The sequence below is a fragment of the Camelina sativa genome, chromosome 8 (assembly GCF_000633955.1).
Source record: "Camelina sativa cultivar DH55 chromosome 8, Cs, whole genome shotgun sequence".
Classification (NCBI taxonomy): Eukaryota; Viridiplantae; Streptophyta; class Magnoliopsida; order Brassicales; family Brassicaceae; genus Camelina; species Camelina sativa.
This window is the reverse complement of record NC_025692.1, coordinates 6,285,660-6,306,130: the sequence shown is the minus strand read 5'-3', so window position 1 is coordinate 6,306,130 and position 20,471 is coordinate 6,285,660. Positions and strand designations below refer to the sequence as shown.

Here is a 20,471-nt window from a genome sequence, read left to right as displayed (position 1 = left end):
GAGTCTCGTCTCCTCCTCTTTCCCCGGATATACAGCGAAGAGAAATAGGAGCTGAGTTTGAAACTCAAAAAGCTATAAAAATGGGTCAGCTCGCTCTTCAGAGACTCCCGCCGTTAGCTTCGCTTCCTAGACGCCCTCCTTCTCTTCCCCCACCGTCTTCTGCTCCTCCGTCTCTCCCTTCCGCTACCTCTCGCCGCCCTCGATTCTACGTCGCCAGGTCCTTTTTTTCTTTTTCTTTTTCCTCTAATTGGTCTGTATGCAACTCTGTTTACTTTCGTTATGGATTTACAATTCAATCAAGTCCTGTTATCTCTTGCTTTTGAAAATAATTGGATTCCACATAGTTGGGTATATCCTCGCATTGACCCATAGAGAGAGCTTCGTTTTGTTTCTCATCATCCGTTTGCATCGGCATCCAAAATTTTTCTTGGTGTTGTGTTGTATTATTAGTGACACTGATTTTTTCCTGTTGTCTCTTGCTTGTGGAAAATATATAGAGCAATGTCATCTCACATTGTTGGTTATCCCCGAATTGGGCCGAAGAGAGAGCTTAAGTTTGCATTGGAATCTTTCTGGGATGGGAAAACCAGTGTTGATGATTTGCAAAACGTTGCTGCCAACCTGAGAAAATCCATTTGGAGACATATGGCTGATGCAGGAATCAAATATATTCCCAGCAACACTTTTTCATATTATGATCAGATGTTGGATACCACAGCGATGCTTGGTGCTGTTCCCTCTAGATATGGTTGGGAAGGTGGTGAGATTGGGTTTGATGTTTACTTCTCCATGGCTCGGGGAAATGCTTCTGCTCCTGCTATGGAAATGACCAAGTGGTTTGATACCAACTAGTAAGTTGAAATCCTCCTTCTTTTTCTGACTATAAAGTTTTATTTAGTCAGGTATAATACTAATAAATTACCTGACAGCCATTACATTGTTCCTGAGTTGGGTCCTGATGTTGAATTCTCCTATGCATCTCACAAGGCTGTGGTTGAATTTAAGGAGGCTAAAGCAGTAAGTTGACTAGAACCTTTCTCACTTTTATTGCCCGGAAAAAGGTTTTAGTTGAGCTGTTACTGTTCTTTTGATACTGGCATATAGATAGTTTATGGTATCGCTTGTGCAATTGTAATTCTCTTCAGCTTTCCTCTTTTTTTCCCAAGGTTCTTATTCACAGCTGTGCTTTTGGCTGTTCATGGCGCAGCTTGGCATAGACACAGTTCCCGTGCTCATTGGTCCCATGACCTACTTACTCCTGTCAAAACCAGCAAAGGGTGTCGAAAAATCATTCTGTCTTCTTTCTCTGATTGACAAGATCCTTCCTGTCTACAAGTAAGAATATTTTGAGGCCAACTGCGAGGTTTTTAGAAATTAGCGACACCAAATTAAATTCAAAAGATTCAATTTCATTTGGATAGTGCTCAGAACCTTAGCTTGTTTCTGTGGCATTTGTTTTGACAGAGAAGTTTTGGCTGATCTCAAATCTGCTGGTGCTCGATGGATTCAGTTCGATGAGCCTATACTTGTGATGGATCTTGATACCAGCCAATTGCAGGCATTTTGCGATGCGTACTCTCACATGGAGTCATCTTTGGCGGGCTTGAATGTTCTTATTGCCACATACTTTGCAGATGTTCCTGCTGAAGCATACAAGGCCTTGATGTCTTTGAAATGTGTAACTGGGTTTGGATTTGATCTCGTTCGTGGATTGGAAACTCTTGATTTGATCAAAGAAAACTTTCCTCCTGGAAAACTACTATTTGCTGGAGTTGTTGATGGACGGAACATATGGGCGAATGATCTTTCTGCGTCACTCAAGACACTACAGACTCTTGAAGATATCGTTGGGAAAGGTTTCAGTATAAAAAAGTTCAGTTGATTGCTATCACTTTCCTATCTAGCTTCAGAATGATGTAAACCTTTCTCTTTTCTTTGCAGAAAAAGTCGTGGTTTCTACTTCTTGCTCTCTACTCCATACAGCTGTGGACTTGGCGAATGAAATTAAACTTGATAAAGAACTAAAATCGTGGCTTGCATTTGCTGCACAAAAGGTCGTTGAAGTGAATGCACTTGCCAAATCATTCTCTGGGGCTAAGGATGAGGTACATCTTTACTTATACATTATGCAAAACTTCCGAAGTTTTTAATCTTGGAGTAGGCTCTGCGTTTCTAATTCTCGAAGGTCTTTGAGTTATAATTTTTCCCACAATTGAATTTATGACTTAAAACATATGTTTTTAAATGACTGCAACTACATAGATGCCGAAAGAATTTACGTGGGACATTGCTGGGACTTTGCTTTTATTTGATATCAGAAGAAGTTAACCTTCGCCTTTTGTTGTTTTGGTCCCTTTGTAGGCATTGTTTTCTTCTAACTCCATGCGTCAAGCTTCTAGAAGATCATCTCCAAGGGTGACAAATCCATCTGTACAGCAGGATGTAAGGGGATATCTATCAAATTGCTCTCTCCTTTTTTTTTGCATCCTGGACTTGTATCGTAGTTACTTTCTTACTCAGGTTGCTGCACTAAAGAAATCTGATCACCGCCGTTCTACAAAAGTAAGTGCTAGGCTACAAGCTCAGCAGAAGAAGTTAAACCTTCCTGCTCTTCCAACAACTACAATCGGATCTTTTCCTCAGACCACGGATCTCAGACGGATACGCAGAGAATTCAAGGCCAAAAAGTAAGCCTATCTAAGCCAGTAATGTATCTGAAAATTTCTAACATTCATTATTTTAATACTCATGCATACGCTGCATTTGCAGGATATCAGAAATTGACTATGTCCAGACTATCAAAGAGGAATATGAAAAGGTTGTCAAGCTTCAGGAAGATCTTGGGATTGATGTATTGGTGCATGGGGAGGCAGAGGTGACAATATACCTTAACCTAGGTTTATTATTCAAATTATTCCATTCTTTACCCCCCTAATATGACATAGTCCTGCAGAGAAACGATATGGTGGAGTATTTTAGTGAGCAACTGTCTGGCTTTGCTTTCACTTCAAATGGGTGGGTCCAATCATATGGGTCCCGCTGTGTTAAGCCACCTATCATCTATGGTGATGTCACCCGGCCAAAGGCAATGACTGTTTTCTGGTCGTCAATGGCACAGAAAATGACCCAACGTCCTATGAAAGGGATGCTCACTGGCCCTGTTACAATTCTCAATTGGTCCTTTGTTAGAAATGACCAACCAAGGTATGACAACTAGGCCTCTCAAGTTTTCTTTCACTCTTATGAGTTATGATATTTCATCTCACCATTCTTGTTGTTTATAGGAATGAGACGTGTTTCCAAATTGCACTTGCCATCAAAGATGAGGTTGAGGACCTTGAGAAGGCCGGTGTCACTGTTATCCAAATTGATGAAGCTGCATTAAGAGAGGGATTGCCTCTCAGAAATTCTGAGCAAAAGTTTTACCTTGACTGGGCCGTCCACGCATTCAGAATCACAAACTGCGGTGTACAAGACACTACTCAGGTCATCTGTATTTCACTTTATTGCTCCTTGCTATTTTAAGAATATTTTGTACCAGTATGTTGACGATAATGAGATTTCTGCCATTTTCGTGGACAATGGAACGTGATTTTAAGATGAAGGATGTTAAAAAATGACTGAATTATGATAGAGATCTAATGTATTCAATGAATTTTGTTAATTAAATGAAACTTTTTAATCGTATTTCCTTGTACTTCATGCAGATCCACACCCACATGTGCTACTCAAATTTCAACGACATTATCCACTCAATCATTGATATGGATGCTGATGTGATCACTGTTGAGAACTCGCGGTCAGATGAGAAGCTCTTATCAGTCTTCCATGAAGGGGTGAAGTACAGTGCTGGAATCGGTCCAGGGGTTTATGACATTCACTCTCCTCGTATCCCATCCGCTGAAGAAATAGCCGAGCGTATCAAAAAGATGCTTGCTGTTCTGGACAGCAAAGTCCTTTGGGTGAACCCTGACTGTGGCCTAAAGACGCGGAATTACACTGAAGTTAAAGCCGCACTTAGCAACATGGTTGCCGCTGCTAAGCTAATCCGCTCTGAGCTAAATAATTCATAGACCTTCCTCAAGTAAGTTTGTTTCATAAAGTTTGCTTAGGTTATACATAGAATTTCTCTATGGGTGCCTGGAATGGACTTAGTATAATGCATGCCATCAAATCTCATCAATTTTCAACTTTCATCTTATTCTGCACTTGTAGATTTTTTATTTCTAAATCATTTAGCAATTCTCGTTGAGTACTTTTCTGATTGTTTTCCACAATTCTAGTAAAAATGTCTGGCACCGGTATTCATTATACTAAGGGTAATTAAAATCTGTTAAATGAGTTTTTCTCATTTCTCGTCACACATTTGTACAGATATATAGAGTGGAATAGGCAATTATTATTTATCTTTTTGCATGAAGAAGATTATACATTGTGAGATGCAACTGTAAGGGTCACTTATTCCTCGGTATCCCACACAAAGGATGAACGTACTGCATTTCTAGCATATAGTAAGATAAGCAGAACCAATGACACCGAAGCAGCCAAATTGCAAAGTAACTGTCTTTTGTTCTTAGCTTCCTTTACCACATTTCCAGTTGCCTCTTTGTACTTCTCGAACCATTTTGCTCCAACTTTGTCTTTCTCCTCATCCTTGGAATCCAAAGGTCCTTTAGTCTCACCAATTAATTCCTTTTTTCCATTCTGTAATTCCCTTGCTTTTTGCTGTGCATCATGTTTCAGCTGCTGTGCAACATGTTTCAGCTGATCGGTTTTTTGCTCTGCATCATGTTTCAGCTGATCGGTTTTTTGCTGTGCATCATGTTTCAGCTGATCAGTTTTACCACCGCTCGGCTTCTCAGCCATTGCTTTTTGACCATGGCCTTGTTTTCTCTCATGCAGATCATGGTTTTTCATGATCACCGGTGGTTTGACTGGTGATGGTGGCTTAGTTTGAGGGATTTCTGTCTTGATTTTGGGATGTCGGATGTAGAGTTTGTTATCCTTGAACATAGCTGAAATCGAGTCAGTGTCAACAGTCAAGGGAACAGGAATTTCCTTGTGGAAGCGAAGCCATTTGTTTCCCCCAGTTGCACGTTCTCCTATAAGTCTTAGCTTCCTTGTTGCGGTTACCGCCACCTTAAGTTGTTCTTTCTTGAATCCTAACCACAAAAGAAAATGCCGATGAGCTTTGCTTCTCTTACCAAACTCTTTTCTCTCTATTCTGTGTTTAATGTTGAAAACAGAACACCAAATAAAAAAGATCGAGAAGAAGAAAACGAACCTGGAAGATCAGCGACAAGGACCTCGGCGTCTGGTTCAGAGGTCCATCTAGTTACAGGCTCAAATTCTTGGTAAACCCGTTCGATTCCAAAGTTAGCCATTCTCTCTATCTCTTTCTCTCTTTTGTTTTAGTCCTGCTCATTCTTTTTGGTTTAATAGGTAATGTTTTGTTTTGTGAGAAAGCAGAGATAGATCTCTATGATTTTATAGGCCAAGAATATTATTAGACAACAAAGAGGTTTGTGATTTGGTTGTAGTTTGAAGTTACGAAGGCTTAATTCTTTGGGTTTTCCACTTCCTCTTTCTCTTCTTTGAGTTTTCTTTGTCTTAAAGATTTTGATGATTCTTTTTCTTTGGATCGAGTTTAGCATTAAGTGTCCCTTTTTATTTGCCTGTCCACAAAATTAGAGTTTCAACAAATAAATAAGCATATATTTCTAATTATTATCGTATATTATATAGTTTCATTATACATATGTATATGAGACAACATTGAATTATACATATGCAACGTTGAGTGATAATGAATCCAAACACAACACCACCATTGTAATGCCCACAATCTTCTATAATTATGCTCTGCCTGCTATTATATATTTTAAAATAAATAATATATTTAAAAAAAAACAATATTCTTATATCTGATTAAAGATTTTAGAAAAACAAAATTGTTGAAGAGTTGGGAGAGGTTTAATCAGTTAATAGCCTTTTAATACATGCAGCTTATTACAGAAACCGATTTATCATAAACCCAAACATATTTATGCGATTAAAACATTGTTGCAAGCACTTACAAAGTAAACACATACAGAGCAATACATTAACATCACAATCATAGACACAAGCTATACCAAATGTTCTTCCTCTGTTGGATTTTCCATTCCAAGTATTTCTCGACAACATCGAGTCCACAAAACTCCTTCACAACAGACATTGTTGCTGGAACAGGCAATTCAAAGTACGTATCAGTCCCTGGTTGGTTACTGTTCCATGTCAGAATCTGTTTCCTGGCTTCTTTAACAGCTGCTCGTACCGCACAGTGAACAGAAGCAGCTAAAAGCAATGGTGGTTCACCCGAAGCTGTATCAAAACCAAAACAAAAAGTTTGAAAAAGACTTCACTTTTTATCTTTTGGGTTTCAGTAAAAGAGAATTCAATGAGAAAAAAAGATAGATAAGTAAAGGTCACCTTTGGATGAAAGAACACGATTCTTGTGTTGTCCACTGTTGAGAATCTCCACATTGAACTGTCTTGGGATTGTATCGACCGTTGGGATCTTGTAAGTCCATGTGCTGTCTGTTACCACGAGACCGTCTGAGTTCATTAGGAACTCTTCAAGCATGAAGAACCCAAGTCCTTGAACAAATGCTCCTTCAATCTATAAACAAAACAAAAAAAAACTACAAATTTAGATCAAGAACCAGACACAGACACACATAGAGTGGTTTCCCGGGTCTAACCTGTCCTAAATCAACAGCGGGATTGAGACTCTTCCCACAATCATAGATAATATCCGTGCGCAGAATCGTTGTTTCACCCGTCAAAACATTTATTTCAACCTGTTGATTACAACCAAAGAAAGAAGTGAAATCATTTCACAGACATGTAAGTAAGCTGAGATCATCTATACTTTAATATTTGGAGCTTTACCTCGCTCGCTCCAACGCCATAGTTAATATATTCGTCAGTGGAGTCCTCCGGCAAGTATAAGCTACTAACCGACAGGTTTACCGATTGCAGATAAGCCTACACCAGACAGTTCAAGAGTCAAACATTCTAAGTTCATTCAAATTAACCAGAGAACATATCAGACGCATGAATATATGTTTCAAGATTATGGACCTGACTGATGAGGTTATCCCAAGTCACAGGTCCTCCTGTTTGCTCCACCAAAGCGGTCTTAACGGGTAATAGCCTTTCCACTAAGCCATCACAACAAATCCTAACCGCTTCGCTGCTCGCCTCAGAGGTTGTGCTACCAGCAGTCATTGAGCCTTGCACCATACTTAAGGTGTCGGATTGGATGACCCGTATTTTCTTGAGCAGCTCATCGCTTCTAGTACCGCATTGGATCATACCAAGAGAATATGCAGCCATCTGTTTAACCTTTGTCCACAGCCCTTGTCCTATCTCAATTCCTTGAACCTCAACCACTATCGACCCATCGCTCAAAACGCTTACTCTTCCTGGTGTTGATCGCATACTAACTGCATAAACCGCAGGCACACGTGAGATCCCTCTCTTTCTCCACTTGTTTGATGCATTAAAATCCTCAACCACCTTCCTCCGCTGGTTAAACCCCGAGAACTCAGCGATTTTGTCCCAAAGAAAAGGTAACGTGTACTCAGGGGAGTCACCAGCTCTGACTTTGTGAAACAACCTTAAGCTATCATACGTGTGGAGGTTAACCTTCCTGATCTCATCCACATCAACTGAAAGATATGAAGCTACTTTTTCAATGATGGCTTCTCCGATATATGATCCTTGTACATCACCAGGAGCTCTAACCGCGGTTCTGCTCACAGTGTTTGTTTTGCATAATGTCGCATTGAAAGAGAGAGCCCCCCAATCATACTTCATCAGTGCTCCTTGGATTCCCTTTGGTATAAGCGGACTTACATCTTCGGTTAACCCTGCATCAAGTAACACCTCTATATCCAAAGCAGTAATCTTTCCATTGGACTTGAATCCAACACTATATGTGACTTTCATCGGATGTCTTCCTCCTGTAGTTATCATATCCGTTTTACGGTTCACATATGTCCTCACCGGACGCTGCATTTTGGATGCTGCAAGTGCACAAGCTGCAGCCACCTAGAACAGGTTGTTGCAAGAAAGAAAACATTGTTAAAATTAAACATCATACTCTCACTTGAGCGTAGTATATATAACTTTTAAATTGCTAACTCACAGGCATAGCCTTGATGGCTTTCCCACCAAATCCACCACCAACTCTTCTAGTGATGACACGCACATTATTCTCAGGAACTCCAAGACATCCAGCAATAGTTTGATGTACAAACTCAGGGATTTGAGTCGAGCTATAAACCACCATACAGTTGTCTTCATCCGGCACTGCAAGAGCCGTTTGTGTCTCCATATAGAAGAAGTACTGTGACCCGAAATTAATCTACACATATAACACAATCAAAGAGATTAATATGATGGTTAGACAACAACAGGGCTTTGAGAGAGACATTTATATCTTGGAAGGGAAACCACCTTTGATCCAAGAATCTTGTGTTCAGCTTCATCCATTCCTTTGGTAATATCACCGACCGGGTAACCACGCAGAGGTGGAGGGATGTCGAAAAGGCTAGACTTTTCGACAGCTTCTTCTAAGGACAGTATCGGCGGTTCTAAACCCTTTGTGTCATAATCAATCACAACAAGATTTGCTGCAATATCTGCATGCTTTTGACTATCTGCAACCTGCAGATAAAAACATACTCAATCTAAGTTTATTCCTCATAAAAATACTTCAGAGGGAAAAGAGAATTCTTCTTCAACAAACTTACCAAAAAGGCGATTATCTGACCCGCACAATGAGTGATTTCTTCTGCAAACAAAAGATCCGAGGTAAAGAAACCGGTGGTACCCATATTTTTCCCGCCTTTGGGAATATCCTTGTAACTAATTATGCCAACAACTCCTTCTGGAACTCTGTTTTGCTTGAACTTTATGCTCTTAATCCGTGCCAGCGGCATTGTACTGTAGATGAATGCGCCATATAGACAATTTTCCGGAGCAGGAATATCGTCTACATAAACAGCCTCACCTGCAAATTTATTTAAAAAACATTAACAGAGAAGAAATGTTTCACATCTTCACCAAGCAAATGGTCAAAGAGTATATATAGTACTCACCAGATGCTTGAAGAGAAGCTCCAGGCTTTGTAATGCCTTTCCCGACTGGAGTATGTTCTTGAGTTTCAACTATTTGTTGTGAAGATGACAACATAGCTTCAGCTTTCAAGGGTTGAACATTCTGAACCAAACTAATCTCTTTGCTTCCTCCATTGAGCAAACCATTTTTATTTTTAGCGTTTGTTTGAGTTAAAGATTCGAAAAACTCGAAGAGAAACGTAACAGCCAAGCTTGATCTGTAACCGGGATTCAAAGTACCCTTATCAGGTACTATCTCATCTTTAAGTAAGCCTATAGCTTCCATCAAAACTTCATCAGACATCACTTTTCCTATAAGAAACTCTTCAACATTACTCGCTCTGTGTGCATGTTTGGTTCCATAAGCCCCAAAAACTAACCGGCAATCATTTACAACGATGCCATCATGTGCTTCACTTAAAGAAACTTCAGCTGAGAAAGCTGCATTCAGAAATGCCAATGCGTTTCCTAGAGGACGTGGCGCTGCTCTATAAGTTTCAAAGAGCAAAGCAGAACCGTTCTTCTTCACAGGGCGCCAAGACGGAATCTGGACGCTCAAAAGAAGAGATTTGGCTTCAAGAGGAGGCTGTTCAAGAAACTTTTCCAATGTGAACTCTTCTTGAACCGAGCTGTTAGTCATGATCTTCACCGCTGCTCCAGCTGCAACAAGTATGGTTGTTAGATCCGAAGGAAACTGTTTCCTCTGCGCCATGATAATGTTTCCACCTATCGTTCCCGTGTTCCTCACGAATCTGTTTGCGATTTTCTCCATATGAGTAGCGATCTTAGCCAACATAGGAACATTTTCTTGCTCTCTCAGAACCTCAATAGCTTTAGATATAGTAACAGAAGCTCCTAATTCAACTCCATTCTCATCTTTTCTCACCAGAGTAAGCTCAGGAATCCGCCTGATATCGATAAATCTTTCGTACTTCCTCTCTTTTTCTTCTTTGTAATACCCGGTGCTCGTGTTACCTGCAACTAACTTAACCGACGACGAACCATTCTCGACTTCTAATAACCCTTGAAGCTCCGAAACACTAACAGGACTCGACCATCTGTACTTTCTTGAATCAAGACTCATCTCGTTCTTGATTTCCTTCTTCAAAAATTCCGGAAATGTACAGATGACTTGAGATGATGTGTGATCATAACATGGCAACCTTCCTAATACCTCACCTCTGTTGTCACCCTTCTTGCAAAAGGAATTAAATCCAAGATCTTCTATATCCACATCCGCTGCAAAACTTTTACAAGCGTCCACGAGGGGCCTGTATCCAGTACACCGGCATAGGTTCCCCGACACAGCTTTCTCAGCTTCTGCAGCGGTGAGGTTTGAGAATCCGCTGCGAGGAGGATGATGAGACTTATCAGCGTTCAAGAGAGCGGAAAACATGGAAACACTCATTCCAGGTGTGCAGAAACCGCATTGCGTGGCGTGAAAGCCTGCGATCCGCTCGTGGACCGCGTGGAAACCGACTCTGCTGTTCCCAAATCCATCTGAGGTAGTGATGGAGCAGCCATCGATGCTGCAGAGGAGCGTGAGACACGAGCTGATTGTAAAGTCTTCGACTTTTCCGAGTAATGGATCATACTTTGAAAGAAGAACAACACAAGCACCACAACCACCTGCAAATTACAAAAGATACAAAATTACTCAGAACCCAAGCATTAGGGTGAATTCTTCTCCATATAAAAAACACAAGCTTTAGGGGTATTTTATTCACTCATTGGATTTGAACACAGTTAATATTGTTATTTTAAATTATTCATTTGTTAAAAAATTAAATTAAACTCTTGGATTTTTGTTAAAGCATGTGGACTTATTGATCCACTAACCTTTCTTTAATCAAAATCTCCTTTTATGATTTGTAAACGCATGCGCGCACACATAACATAAAAAGTTAGCGATTACTTTTACAATTTCCAGTATTTTATGAAAAAAAGAAGCTGAAAACGAAAAGGTTCAGCAAATATAGTTTTATATCACATACTATCAGATTTGAATCTGGATTATATACATGATGAGGGCACAACAAAAGAAATGAATCGAGTCGGAATCAGATCAGTCTTTGACCAAACACAAAGAATCATCTTGAAAAATGAATCAGTCTCTCAAGAAATTGAACCTATAAAGATAGAATCCGAGGCAAGAACACAAGAACCCTCCAACAGGTCCTTGGAATCTATTGTTTCTGGATCAAAATAGGCTTTACTCAAAGAGAGAACAACACACACACGAAAACAAAACATGAATAAAGAAATTTCGACTTTGACTATAGTTATCATATCATACCTTCGCCACAACTAAGCTTGACGCTCTTGAAAGGAGTCTTGTTGCGCAAGAAATCAACGAGTGTGGTGGAAGGATCAATAGAAGAGAGCTCGAGCTCGTATCTTTCTCCGTTAATGGCGAAAACCAGAGAGGTCTTGCTCTTCATCATCGCTTCTTCTTCTTTTTCTTCAAATATCACTTTTCTCTCAACCATATAGAACAAACCAAACCAGAGAGTTTAGTTAGCTCCAAGACATCGATCCTCTAACCGTTGGCTTTGGTGATATGTGTAACTCAGTAACTGACACAAAAAGTCTTTTACAATATTTTTCCTCTGGCTACACGATAAGAAGCGTTGTATTAATTAGGTGTATATTTTATAAGTGTTTTTGTACGGTTGGTATCTAGTGAACGTGGAATATTAGGTAGCTGATGAATTAGTGAAAAGATGAAGCTAACAAAGGTAATTAAATTGGTCAAATAATTCATACTAATTGTTTACAATTGGATTAAATATATGGGAAATGGTTCGATCGCCATCATTTGTTTGCTTTCATTAAAGAACCTTTTAAATAAATCAAACCCGTTTACTTGTTGTCTTTCACCGTTTACAAATTGTATACGTGTTGTACTAAAATCTGAATCTGAATCAAAGTTGGTGACTGGTGAAGTATGTTGAATATATAACTAACTACGTACGCAAACAAATATATTGTACTATAGGGTCTTCAATGGTTAATCGGTACGCTCCGAACTAACAAAACACATGTTCGTACACATTATATTTATGGACCAACCATTCAAAGCTTAGGATTTATAATCTACATATTTTCATTTGTTGATGTTATCATTTCACCATCCGAATTCTCACCTATATATGATGCATGTCGTACGTTATCTTAAAAATAAAACTATCCAAAAAAACCCTATTTATAAGTGTAAAGTGTCCATCAACAAACTTCATTTGCTTAAAAAATTCCATAAAATATTAATGTCAAAACTTTACAAAAAAAAATTGGAAAAAAATACAAAAACTACCAAGATAAGTTTTGACTTTTCAAACAATGGATTAGTTCAATGAAACATCATATTCAAAAATAGTGAAAAACTATATTAGATTAGGATCCGTGCTAGAGTACGGGTTGAATTTCCTTTTATTTATATTGTAATTTTATATAAAATATAATTTATATGATTGTTTTTTAAAGTTGTTGTGAATAAAACATTATGCAATAACATCATATGCTAAATATGATGACTTGATTTTTTTTTGAGATTTCTTATGATTGTTCTGCGGATTAGCCTAATTTTTTTGAAATTTATCAAATCAATCATAATAAACATTATTTATGTTCTTTTGATATATAATTTGCTAGTATAATCACGGAAGAGTGATTGATTTTTGAGATTGATTTGCCTATATATGGTTAATTAAATATTTTGTGGAGATTTTATTTTATTTTTTTGGAATATCTTTTTTAAGAGGATCTGAAATCGAGATTTAATTAATGGTTACAACCCATATAACCTATAACCTATCAAATAATCAAAAAATTAATTATATAATCCATATTATATAGTCTACAAAAAAAGTTATATACTTTTGTTTTATTATATAAGGGATATATATATGTGAGAGAAAACTGAACCAAAAAATTGTATAAAATTATATATATGTTATAAAACGGATAATAACATTTGTGATTATCCATCACATTAGAGTAGACATTACTTCTACTCTAAGTAATTTTAATCTTATCCATTTACGTATACACTTATCTATTAGTGATACATATCTATTAGTAGTAGTTATCCCTTTATCTTTTATTTCCTCCTCAAGTAATTACTATTTATATATATGTGTTAGTTTTGCTCATTGTAATTGTAAGAGAAATTGTAAGAGAGAATAATTCTTTCTCTTAACTCTCGCTCTCTCCCTTTATTATAGTAGTATATATTATTATACTTATACTATTATACATACGTACATACACATACACATATATAATATAATAATTTTATATTTTGTATTATGTTTTATAACACGTTATTAGCACAATATTTTTACTGCTGGAGCTTTCACGAGGTAAGTAAATTTATATTGTTTCCATATATGTTTATAGAACATAAATATTATAGAGATCGTGAAATTATGTTTTTTCCGGATTGATCGTCATAAGTTGTAGGCGTTGCCTCCTTTACGATCAAATCAATAGCTAAATTATATTCGGATAGATCGTTAGATATATGGTAGGCTCTGCCTCTTTCACGATCAAATAAAAACTATGTCTTTCCAGATAGATAAATCTTATATATGGTAAGTTTTGCCTCATTTTCGATTATACATAAAGCTATATAATTTTTGGATGGATCATTTTATATAGTAAGCTTTGCCTCTTTCTAGATCTAACAAAAGACTATGTCTTTTTTGCAGAAAGATCGTTAAAAATGGCAGGCTATGCCTCCTATATGATCAAATATAATTAAAGACTATTTCATTTTCTGGATTGATCGTTATAAGTGGTAGGGTTTACCTCCTTTGCGATCAAATATATAGCTATGTTATATCCAAATTGATTGTTTGATATATGGCAGGCTCTGCCTCCTTCACGATCAAATAAAAGCTATGTCTTTTCTGGATAGATAGATCGTTATATATTGTAGGCTTTGCCTCCTTTACGATCATATATAAAGCTATATAATATTTGGATTGATCATTTGATATGGTAGGCTTCGCCCCTCCGTCACGATCTAACAAAAGGCTATATCCTTTCCGGAAAGATCGGTTTTGCCTTCTATACGATCAAATATAAGGCTATGTCATTTCTGGACTGATCGTTATACATGTAGAGGTTTTGCCTCATTAATGATCAAATAAAAGGCTTTGTCTTTTCTGGATTGATCATTATATATGATAGGCTATGTCTAATCTACGATCAAAGAAAATTTATGTCTATTAAATTCTTATATATAAGGCTATAACTCTTATTTTATTTTCTGCATTTATATGTTTGTTTATTTACTTCCGTTTATTAGTAAAAAATAATTGTATGTGTTACATGAGATTTAAAGACAATGGAATGTCTTTAAAATAAAAACATATTTCTCTTACGAGAATATATGAAGCACTTGTCAGTATATCATAGACAGTGCAAACATAATTGAAAAGTCTAGATGAGTTAGTCTCTCGACTTTCAAAGACATCAGATTCATAATTATCGATGTCTAGTGTTCTCCAGACACTCATGGAGTTTCAAAGACATTTTGTCTTAATAAAATTATTATGTTGAGACTATAAATAAATATGGTATCGCAAGATCGGCCATATTGGAGACACACATGTATATGATTATATCATACAAAAAGAAAGATGGCAAAATAATAGTAAATATGAAATTCTTTTATGCTTTAAGTATAACATTACCGGTCAAGCAATCCCGGTCAATCAATGATATTCTTTTATGCTTTAAGAGGAACAAAAATTCTTTCAAAAGTATTGCATGTCCCAGTTCACATTTCATGAAGTTGTAAGCACTGCACTTCATTCATATCTCAGATAACATCTAATTTATGTTGAATTTATTTAAGTTTATTTTAATTTATTTATTTTTTTATTTATTGTTTATGGAGTTCATGTATATATACCTCCTCCTTAATTTTGTAGTAGGCTATGCCTCCAGAATCATATAGTGTTGGCCCGTTCACCATCCTTTTGGATTAACAAGCTCATTGTATATATATGATGGTTTGATTTCTTTAATAAATCCCCAAATAAACCCCAAATATCACCGATCTAAAAATAAGATTCGGTTAAAGGTGAATGGATGTAAAAGTCATCATCTTGAGAGGGGTCTCATCTCACATCTTATAAGGATCTAAGATAATAGACATAACCAGAATCGATATGTTGTTGATCCTAGTGTGGGATTCAGTACGAGATGAATGAACTCCAAGAGTTATCATCTCGAGCGGGAGAATTAAAGGAATCCCACATCGACAATAAGTCGATAAAATTTGGTGAATTTGACACCCCATAGCGATATAACTTTGGTGAAGTCATATCCTTTAGTTTATCACATATATATGTCGCATGTGATAAAGTGGAACATCCATGATGTTCACTCTTGAAATGAGCTATAGAATCATTCATAGCGCAACCGCAAGATATTACAAAATGGTTCCTGGTGATATAATCTCCATGTCAAAACATGGAACATGCAGTTTTGCATGTAGTCAATATTATATATGAGGCCAACATTTTATAAAGAAATATTTCTCCCATGTTATATATTCACGGTTGAAGATCAAATATTTGTTATTTTGAATCTTATGGGTGTGTGATATATATTTTAAAATGCTCCTCCACACTGCATGAAAATATCATCCACAGAAGATGAAATAATATAGATGTGGGAGATGAATCTCCGCTCTAATAATGTTAAAGCCATCTTATTAGAGATGTGCTTAATGCAAGATTTTCATATCATCATGTTGGATGATAAAGATCCCATCACTGTGGGGAAATCATAGAATAGTTTGGATCTTTGAATAAATGAATATAATGAATATGAACTTGATTGTTCAAAAGTTCAAAAGACCACTATTCAACATGTTTACTACAAATCAAATGCAAAAAGATGATGGATGAGATTTCATATTGATCCTCGCTTAAATGAATATGAACTTGTAGTTCTAAGAAATCTCACATCCCAGCTAGAAATGATCCAATAAAATATGTCTTTGACGGATGACATACTAAGTCTATGACACACAAGAAACGTGATAGACTACTTTGGTTCCTAAGATAAATAAAATCCTCGAAAAGAAAAAGGAGCAAATTAAAAAGAGGTTTATACTCTCAAAAGAGGAGCAAATGAACTCCTAAAGAGGAGTAAATAGACTCTTAAAGAAGAGCTAATAGACTCCCTGAGAGGAGCACATAGACTCCTAAAAAGGAGCAAGATACTTCTCAAGAGGAGTAGAGAAACTGATTGATATGGTTAATAATGAAATCACTTACCTGTATAAAATCATTTATATATTGATTAAAGAGATCTCGATTAACCATGTCATTACGGGAAATATGGAACCAAAGACATACATGTCGACAATAAATTGTATAGCGCAATGTGATTAATGAGGATCATAAATCTCTGCTTTGTGAGCGTATCGAGATAACATATTGGCCAATAAAAGAGGTAGTCAAGTCTATATAAACTCGTATACTAGACGAGTAATTTTTGGACTAGTGGTCCAAGCATCAAAAGGGTATAATGATATATAACAAAATGGTTTGTCGCGCCATGTTTTGTTAAAGTACCCTATATCAATCAAAATTGATGTTATACTATGACTTGAAATACATCTCATGGGATGCTTGAAGAGCTTATCCTGAAAAACATATGATATCATAATTATGTTCTCGAGAATTCATAACAGTGATGATTTTGAACATCATCAAAAACTCTTGAAGAGTTATTTGGAATAAAAGATCTTGGAAAGACAAAAATGTCTCCAGAAATTCTAAACTAAACATCTATCGAAATAGATGTTATACTAATCACTTCTAAAGGAAGTCAAATATACATATATATAGTCATGTAAGATCATATATAAATGCTGACGAGCATTTATATATTTTATGAATTCTGCATAGCATTTTCCACTAATCTTTTTGCAGCATATAACTTATTCTATATGAGTAGATTTTGAGTATGAGTTAAAACATATCTTCTATTGCAAAGATATGATTGACTTGGGCTTAATATATTTTGGAACCCCCAAGTTTGGTTTCGTTGGTTTGCAGATGGAAGATTTATATCGGATCAGTACAAAGATGTATCGCAAAACAACGACTTCGAGACATTTCAGTGATAGAATTTGGCTGTTGCTCGTTCAAGTCATGCCAAAATAATTGTGCTTCATATGCCATATCGAGAATCCCTAATGGCTCATATGATGCCCGAACGTCAACAAATAGTTATCTACCTAAGATTGGAGCCTCGTAACATGTTGGCGAAGAACTTCGAACTGAGGGTTCGATCAGCATCAACTAGTTAATGCTTGTTGAGATCCATTAGCAAGAAGCAACCAAAAGGCAACAACACTGTTTGAAGACTCTGTTGCATATGTCACCCAAATCAAAGAAAGCTAGCCAAGAGCAACAAAACAAGACATATTCTTCTCTTACACTAAAGATTTTGAGAAGAATATGGAAGTTGATAGCCAGTCCATCAACTCAAGTAATAATGTAGCAGAGTTATTTACAAAGGTGCTTCTGACTTCCTCATTCAGAATGCATCTGCAGAGATCAAAATTCATCTTTTGACGATGATACTTCCAGGGGAGAATATGTTGATTCGCGTGGTTGCACTCTTTTTCATTTATCATGGTTTTTTTCCCACTGGATTTTTCCATGACAAGGTTTTTAACGAGGCAGCAAATAACACGCAAAATATCGATCTCAAAGAAGAATGCCAATGGTGAAGGTCTATCTCTCTTCAGAAGAATGAAGAAAATGATCAATATGAATCATCTACGGAAGATATGAAGAAAAGTAGACACATTTGTTCAAAGCAAAGAATGATCGATATGAGTCATCTACGAAACCTATGAAGAGAAAAAGACTCGTCTTTTTCAGGGGTAGATTGTGTCACTATACTCTTTTTCCCTTATCATAGTTTTTATCTCACTGGATTTTTCCATGACAAAGTTTTTTAACGAGGCAGTACACAATAAGTAAATGGTGATAGATAATAAGGGAGAATGTTATAAAACTGATAATAACACTTGTGATTATCCATCACATTACTTCTACTCTAAGTAACTTTAATCTTATCCATTTACATATACACTTATCCATTAGTGATACATATCTATTAGTAGTAGTTATCCCTTCATCTTTTATTTCCTCCTCAAATAATTACCATGTATATATATGTGTTAGTTTTGTTCATTGTAACAACAACACAACAAGAAGAGAGAATAATTCTTTCTCTTAACTCTAGCTCTCTCCCTTTATTATAGTAGTATATATTATTATACTTATACTATTATGTACATACACATACACATATATAATATAATAATTTTATATTTTGCGTTTATGTTTTATAACAATATACAATTTTCAAATATCTAATAGAATTAGTCAAACGGCTCGTTAAAAAAGAATACTAAATCGTTTTGATTCCGAAAGAAGAAATGGGAAAATACAAGTTTGCTTAAACGTTACCCCACTTCTTAGAACGAAGAAATAGGTGCCAAAAGTTAGCAGGTAGCATCAGATATTTTTTGTGCATTTAATCTGTTTAATAGAAAGATTAAGCCCCATGATTAACTCTCTGTCTAACTCTTTGTAAGTTTAAAAGTCTCTTGGTTTCAAATTAAATAATGCTGCCGAAATCAGGAAAAATACTAATATTTGCAAAGAATGCACTATTAAAAAGAAAAAGAAGAACACTTGTAAAATTAGACCCCTAACTTAAGTCAATTGCAAGACTAGACTTCTCTTTTTCTCTCTCAAACATTTGTCATTTTCTGCCTACTAAATCCTCTGTCATTCATTGTATTCACAGAAATGCCATTATTTCTAATTTATTTGAATTTCTTGCGAAAATGTTTATTACATCCATATCCTTATCTTCTTGTCTTATTTACGGTTGTACCACCGCCATCAATTTTCCAACAACCATGAACAACTAAATTTGAAGCTCTTAATGCTTCAACAACCCGATTTGTGAGCTTAAATAACACCCAATGCTATGAGAACTTCATTTTCTTCCATCTCCTCTCCATTTTAATTGAAAAAATTGAAAGTTCGTTAATCTTGTTATATCTCGTGAACAAGGAAAATTGGCGCTGTGTTTCTTCAGTGGTGACTAAATACGACGTCCTCGGTGCTTGACATTGCGAAACCACCACCGATAAGGTTATTTTCCGGTAGATTTCATGATTTTCTTTGTTTTTTTGTCGAACTTAGACTTCATTTGTTAGTCCAACCGTCATAATATCATGTAAAGTCTACTATGTGGTCAGTTTTGCAATTTAAAATTAATCGATTTTCGAGCCCGTAGACTAAAATTTCAGTCTCCTTAATTTCATTTGAAAACAAAAAAATATGATTCAGACTGCATTATAATCTTTCCGTCAGATACTTCGTTTGCAGTCTACTAAGGTGTATTTTTGCAATTGACCAAATTCTTGACTTTTTAGTGATGACTGCTGGCCTAAGTCTTCTTACGATAATAAACGAGTAGACTACTATAGTGACTATTTTTGGAATTGACCAAAATATTTAAGCATTGACCGTAATATTATTATATTAAAATAATTATTTGACTACAAAAGAAGTCTACTAATTAAAAATTTATGTTTGTCAACTCCAAAAATGACCACGGCAGACTGCAAACAAAGTCATCATTACTATAGACTTCGTACGTAGTCTACTTGGCAAAAGTCAAACTTGGTCAATTGCAATACTAACCACGACGAAGTTTACATTTTCTTGTTGACGGATAGATGAAGTCTACTTGTTAGACAGAAGTCTACTGTAAAGTCAATGGGTTGGTCAATTGCAAAAATAACCAGAGTAAACTATAATTGAAGTTAACAGGTGGAACTTTCCATTGAAGTCTACCTATTTTTATCTATTTAATTGCAAAACTGACCAAAAAATTAACAAAGGATGACCACAGAAGAAGTCAACCGGTTCTAGTAGACTTCGTCCGCTGTCTGCTTTGTTAAATTGTAATTGCAAAAATAGACCACAAAAAATAGACTTCATTTGAAGTTATCTTCGTATAGTCTAGTTTATATCTACCCGTTGACGTCAACATGAAGTCAGCAGATTTTGAAAACCAAATTATTGCAAATTGTTGAATAATTTTTAAGATTTTTTTGTTGTATTCTTTGATATTCGTTATTTACTTGCCTCTGTATGTTTTTGATATGAATCCATATTATACATATGGAGAAATCAAGTTTTTGGTTTTCATAGGCAGTTAGGTCATTAAAGTAGACTAATTTAC

The 20,471-nt window shown here is 36.1% G+C and overlaps 3 protein-coding genes and 1 long non-coding RNA gene across 5 annotated transcripts; 2 read left to right on the top strand and 2 right to left on the bottom strand.

Annotated features, from left to right (window-relative positions):
• On the top strand, positions 14–4,408 carry LOC104706451 (5-methyltetrahydropteroyltriglutamate--homocysteine methyltransferase 3, chloroplastic-like). Its single transcript, XM_010422644.2, has 12 exons — positions 14–217; positions 498–851; positions 930–1,017; positions 1,208–1,335; positions 1,465–1,856; positions 1,942–2,105; positions 2,362–2,442; positions 2,521–2,687; positions 2,770–2,875; positions 2,954–3,204; positions 3,285–3,486; positions 3,708–4,408. The coding sequence occupies exons 1-12, from the start codon at positions 81–83 to the stop codon at positions 4,071–4,073; spliced, it is 2,436 nt and encodes an 811-aa protein (XP_010420946.1). The 5' UTR covers positions 14–80; the 3' UTR covers positions 4,074–4,408.
• LOC104706452 (inactive protein RESTRICTED TEV MOVEMENT 2-like) lies at positions 4,380–5,575 on the bottom strand. 2 transcript variants are annotated; one of them, XM_010422647.2, is made up of 3 exons: positions 5,285–5,575; positions 4,824–5,162; positions 4,380–4,757 (listed from the first exon to the last, which is right to left on the bottom strand). In XM_010422647.2, exons 1-3 carry the CDS (start codon positions 5,382–5,384, stop codon positions 4,459–4,461), a joined length of 738 nt encoding a protein of 245 aa, XP_010420949.1. In that variant the 5' UTR covers positions 5,385–5,575; the 3' UTR covers positions 4,380–4,458. The 2 variants fall into 2 exon arrangements, with proteins under 2 accessions (XP_010420949.1, XP_010420947.1); XM_010422645.2 differs by having other exon boundaries at positions 4,380–5,162.
• Positions 5,955–11,918, bottom strand: LOC104706450 (indole-3-acetaldehyde oxidase). The gene is made up of 10 exons (XM_010422643.1): positions 11,464–11,918; positions 9,150–10,796; positions 8,802–9,061; positions 8,506–8,715; positions 8,195–8,413; positions 7,126–8,097; positions 6,934–7,029; positions 6,744–6,842; positions 6,472–6,661; positions 5,955–6,363 (listed from the first exon to the last, which is right to left on the bottom strand). The coding sequence occupies exons 1-10, from the start codon at positions 11,654–11,656 to the stop codon at positions 6,116–6,118; spliced, it is 4,134 nt and encodes a 1,377-aa protein (XP_010420945.1). The 5' UTR covers positions 11,657–11,918; the 3' UTR covers positions 5,955–6,115.
• LOC104706449 lies at positions 13,320–18,446 on the top strand. Its single transcript, XR_754446.1, has 2 exons — positions 13,320–13,965; positions 14,038–18,446. It is a non-coding gene; the product is annotated as an uncharacterized LOC104706449 (long non-coding RNA).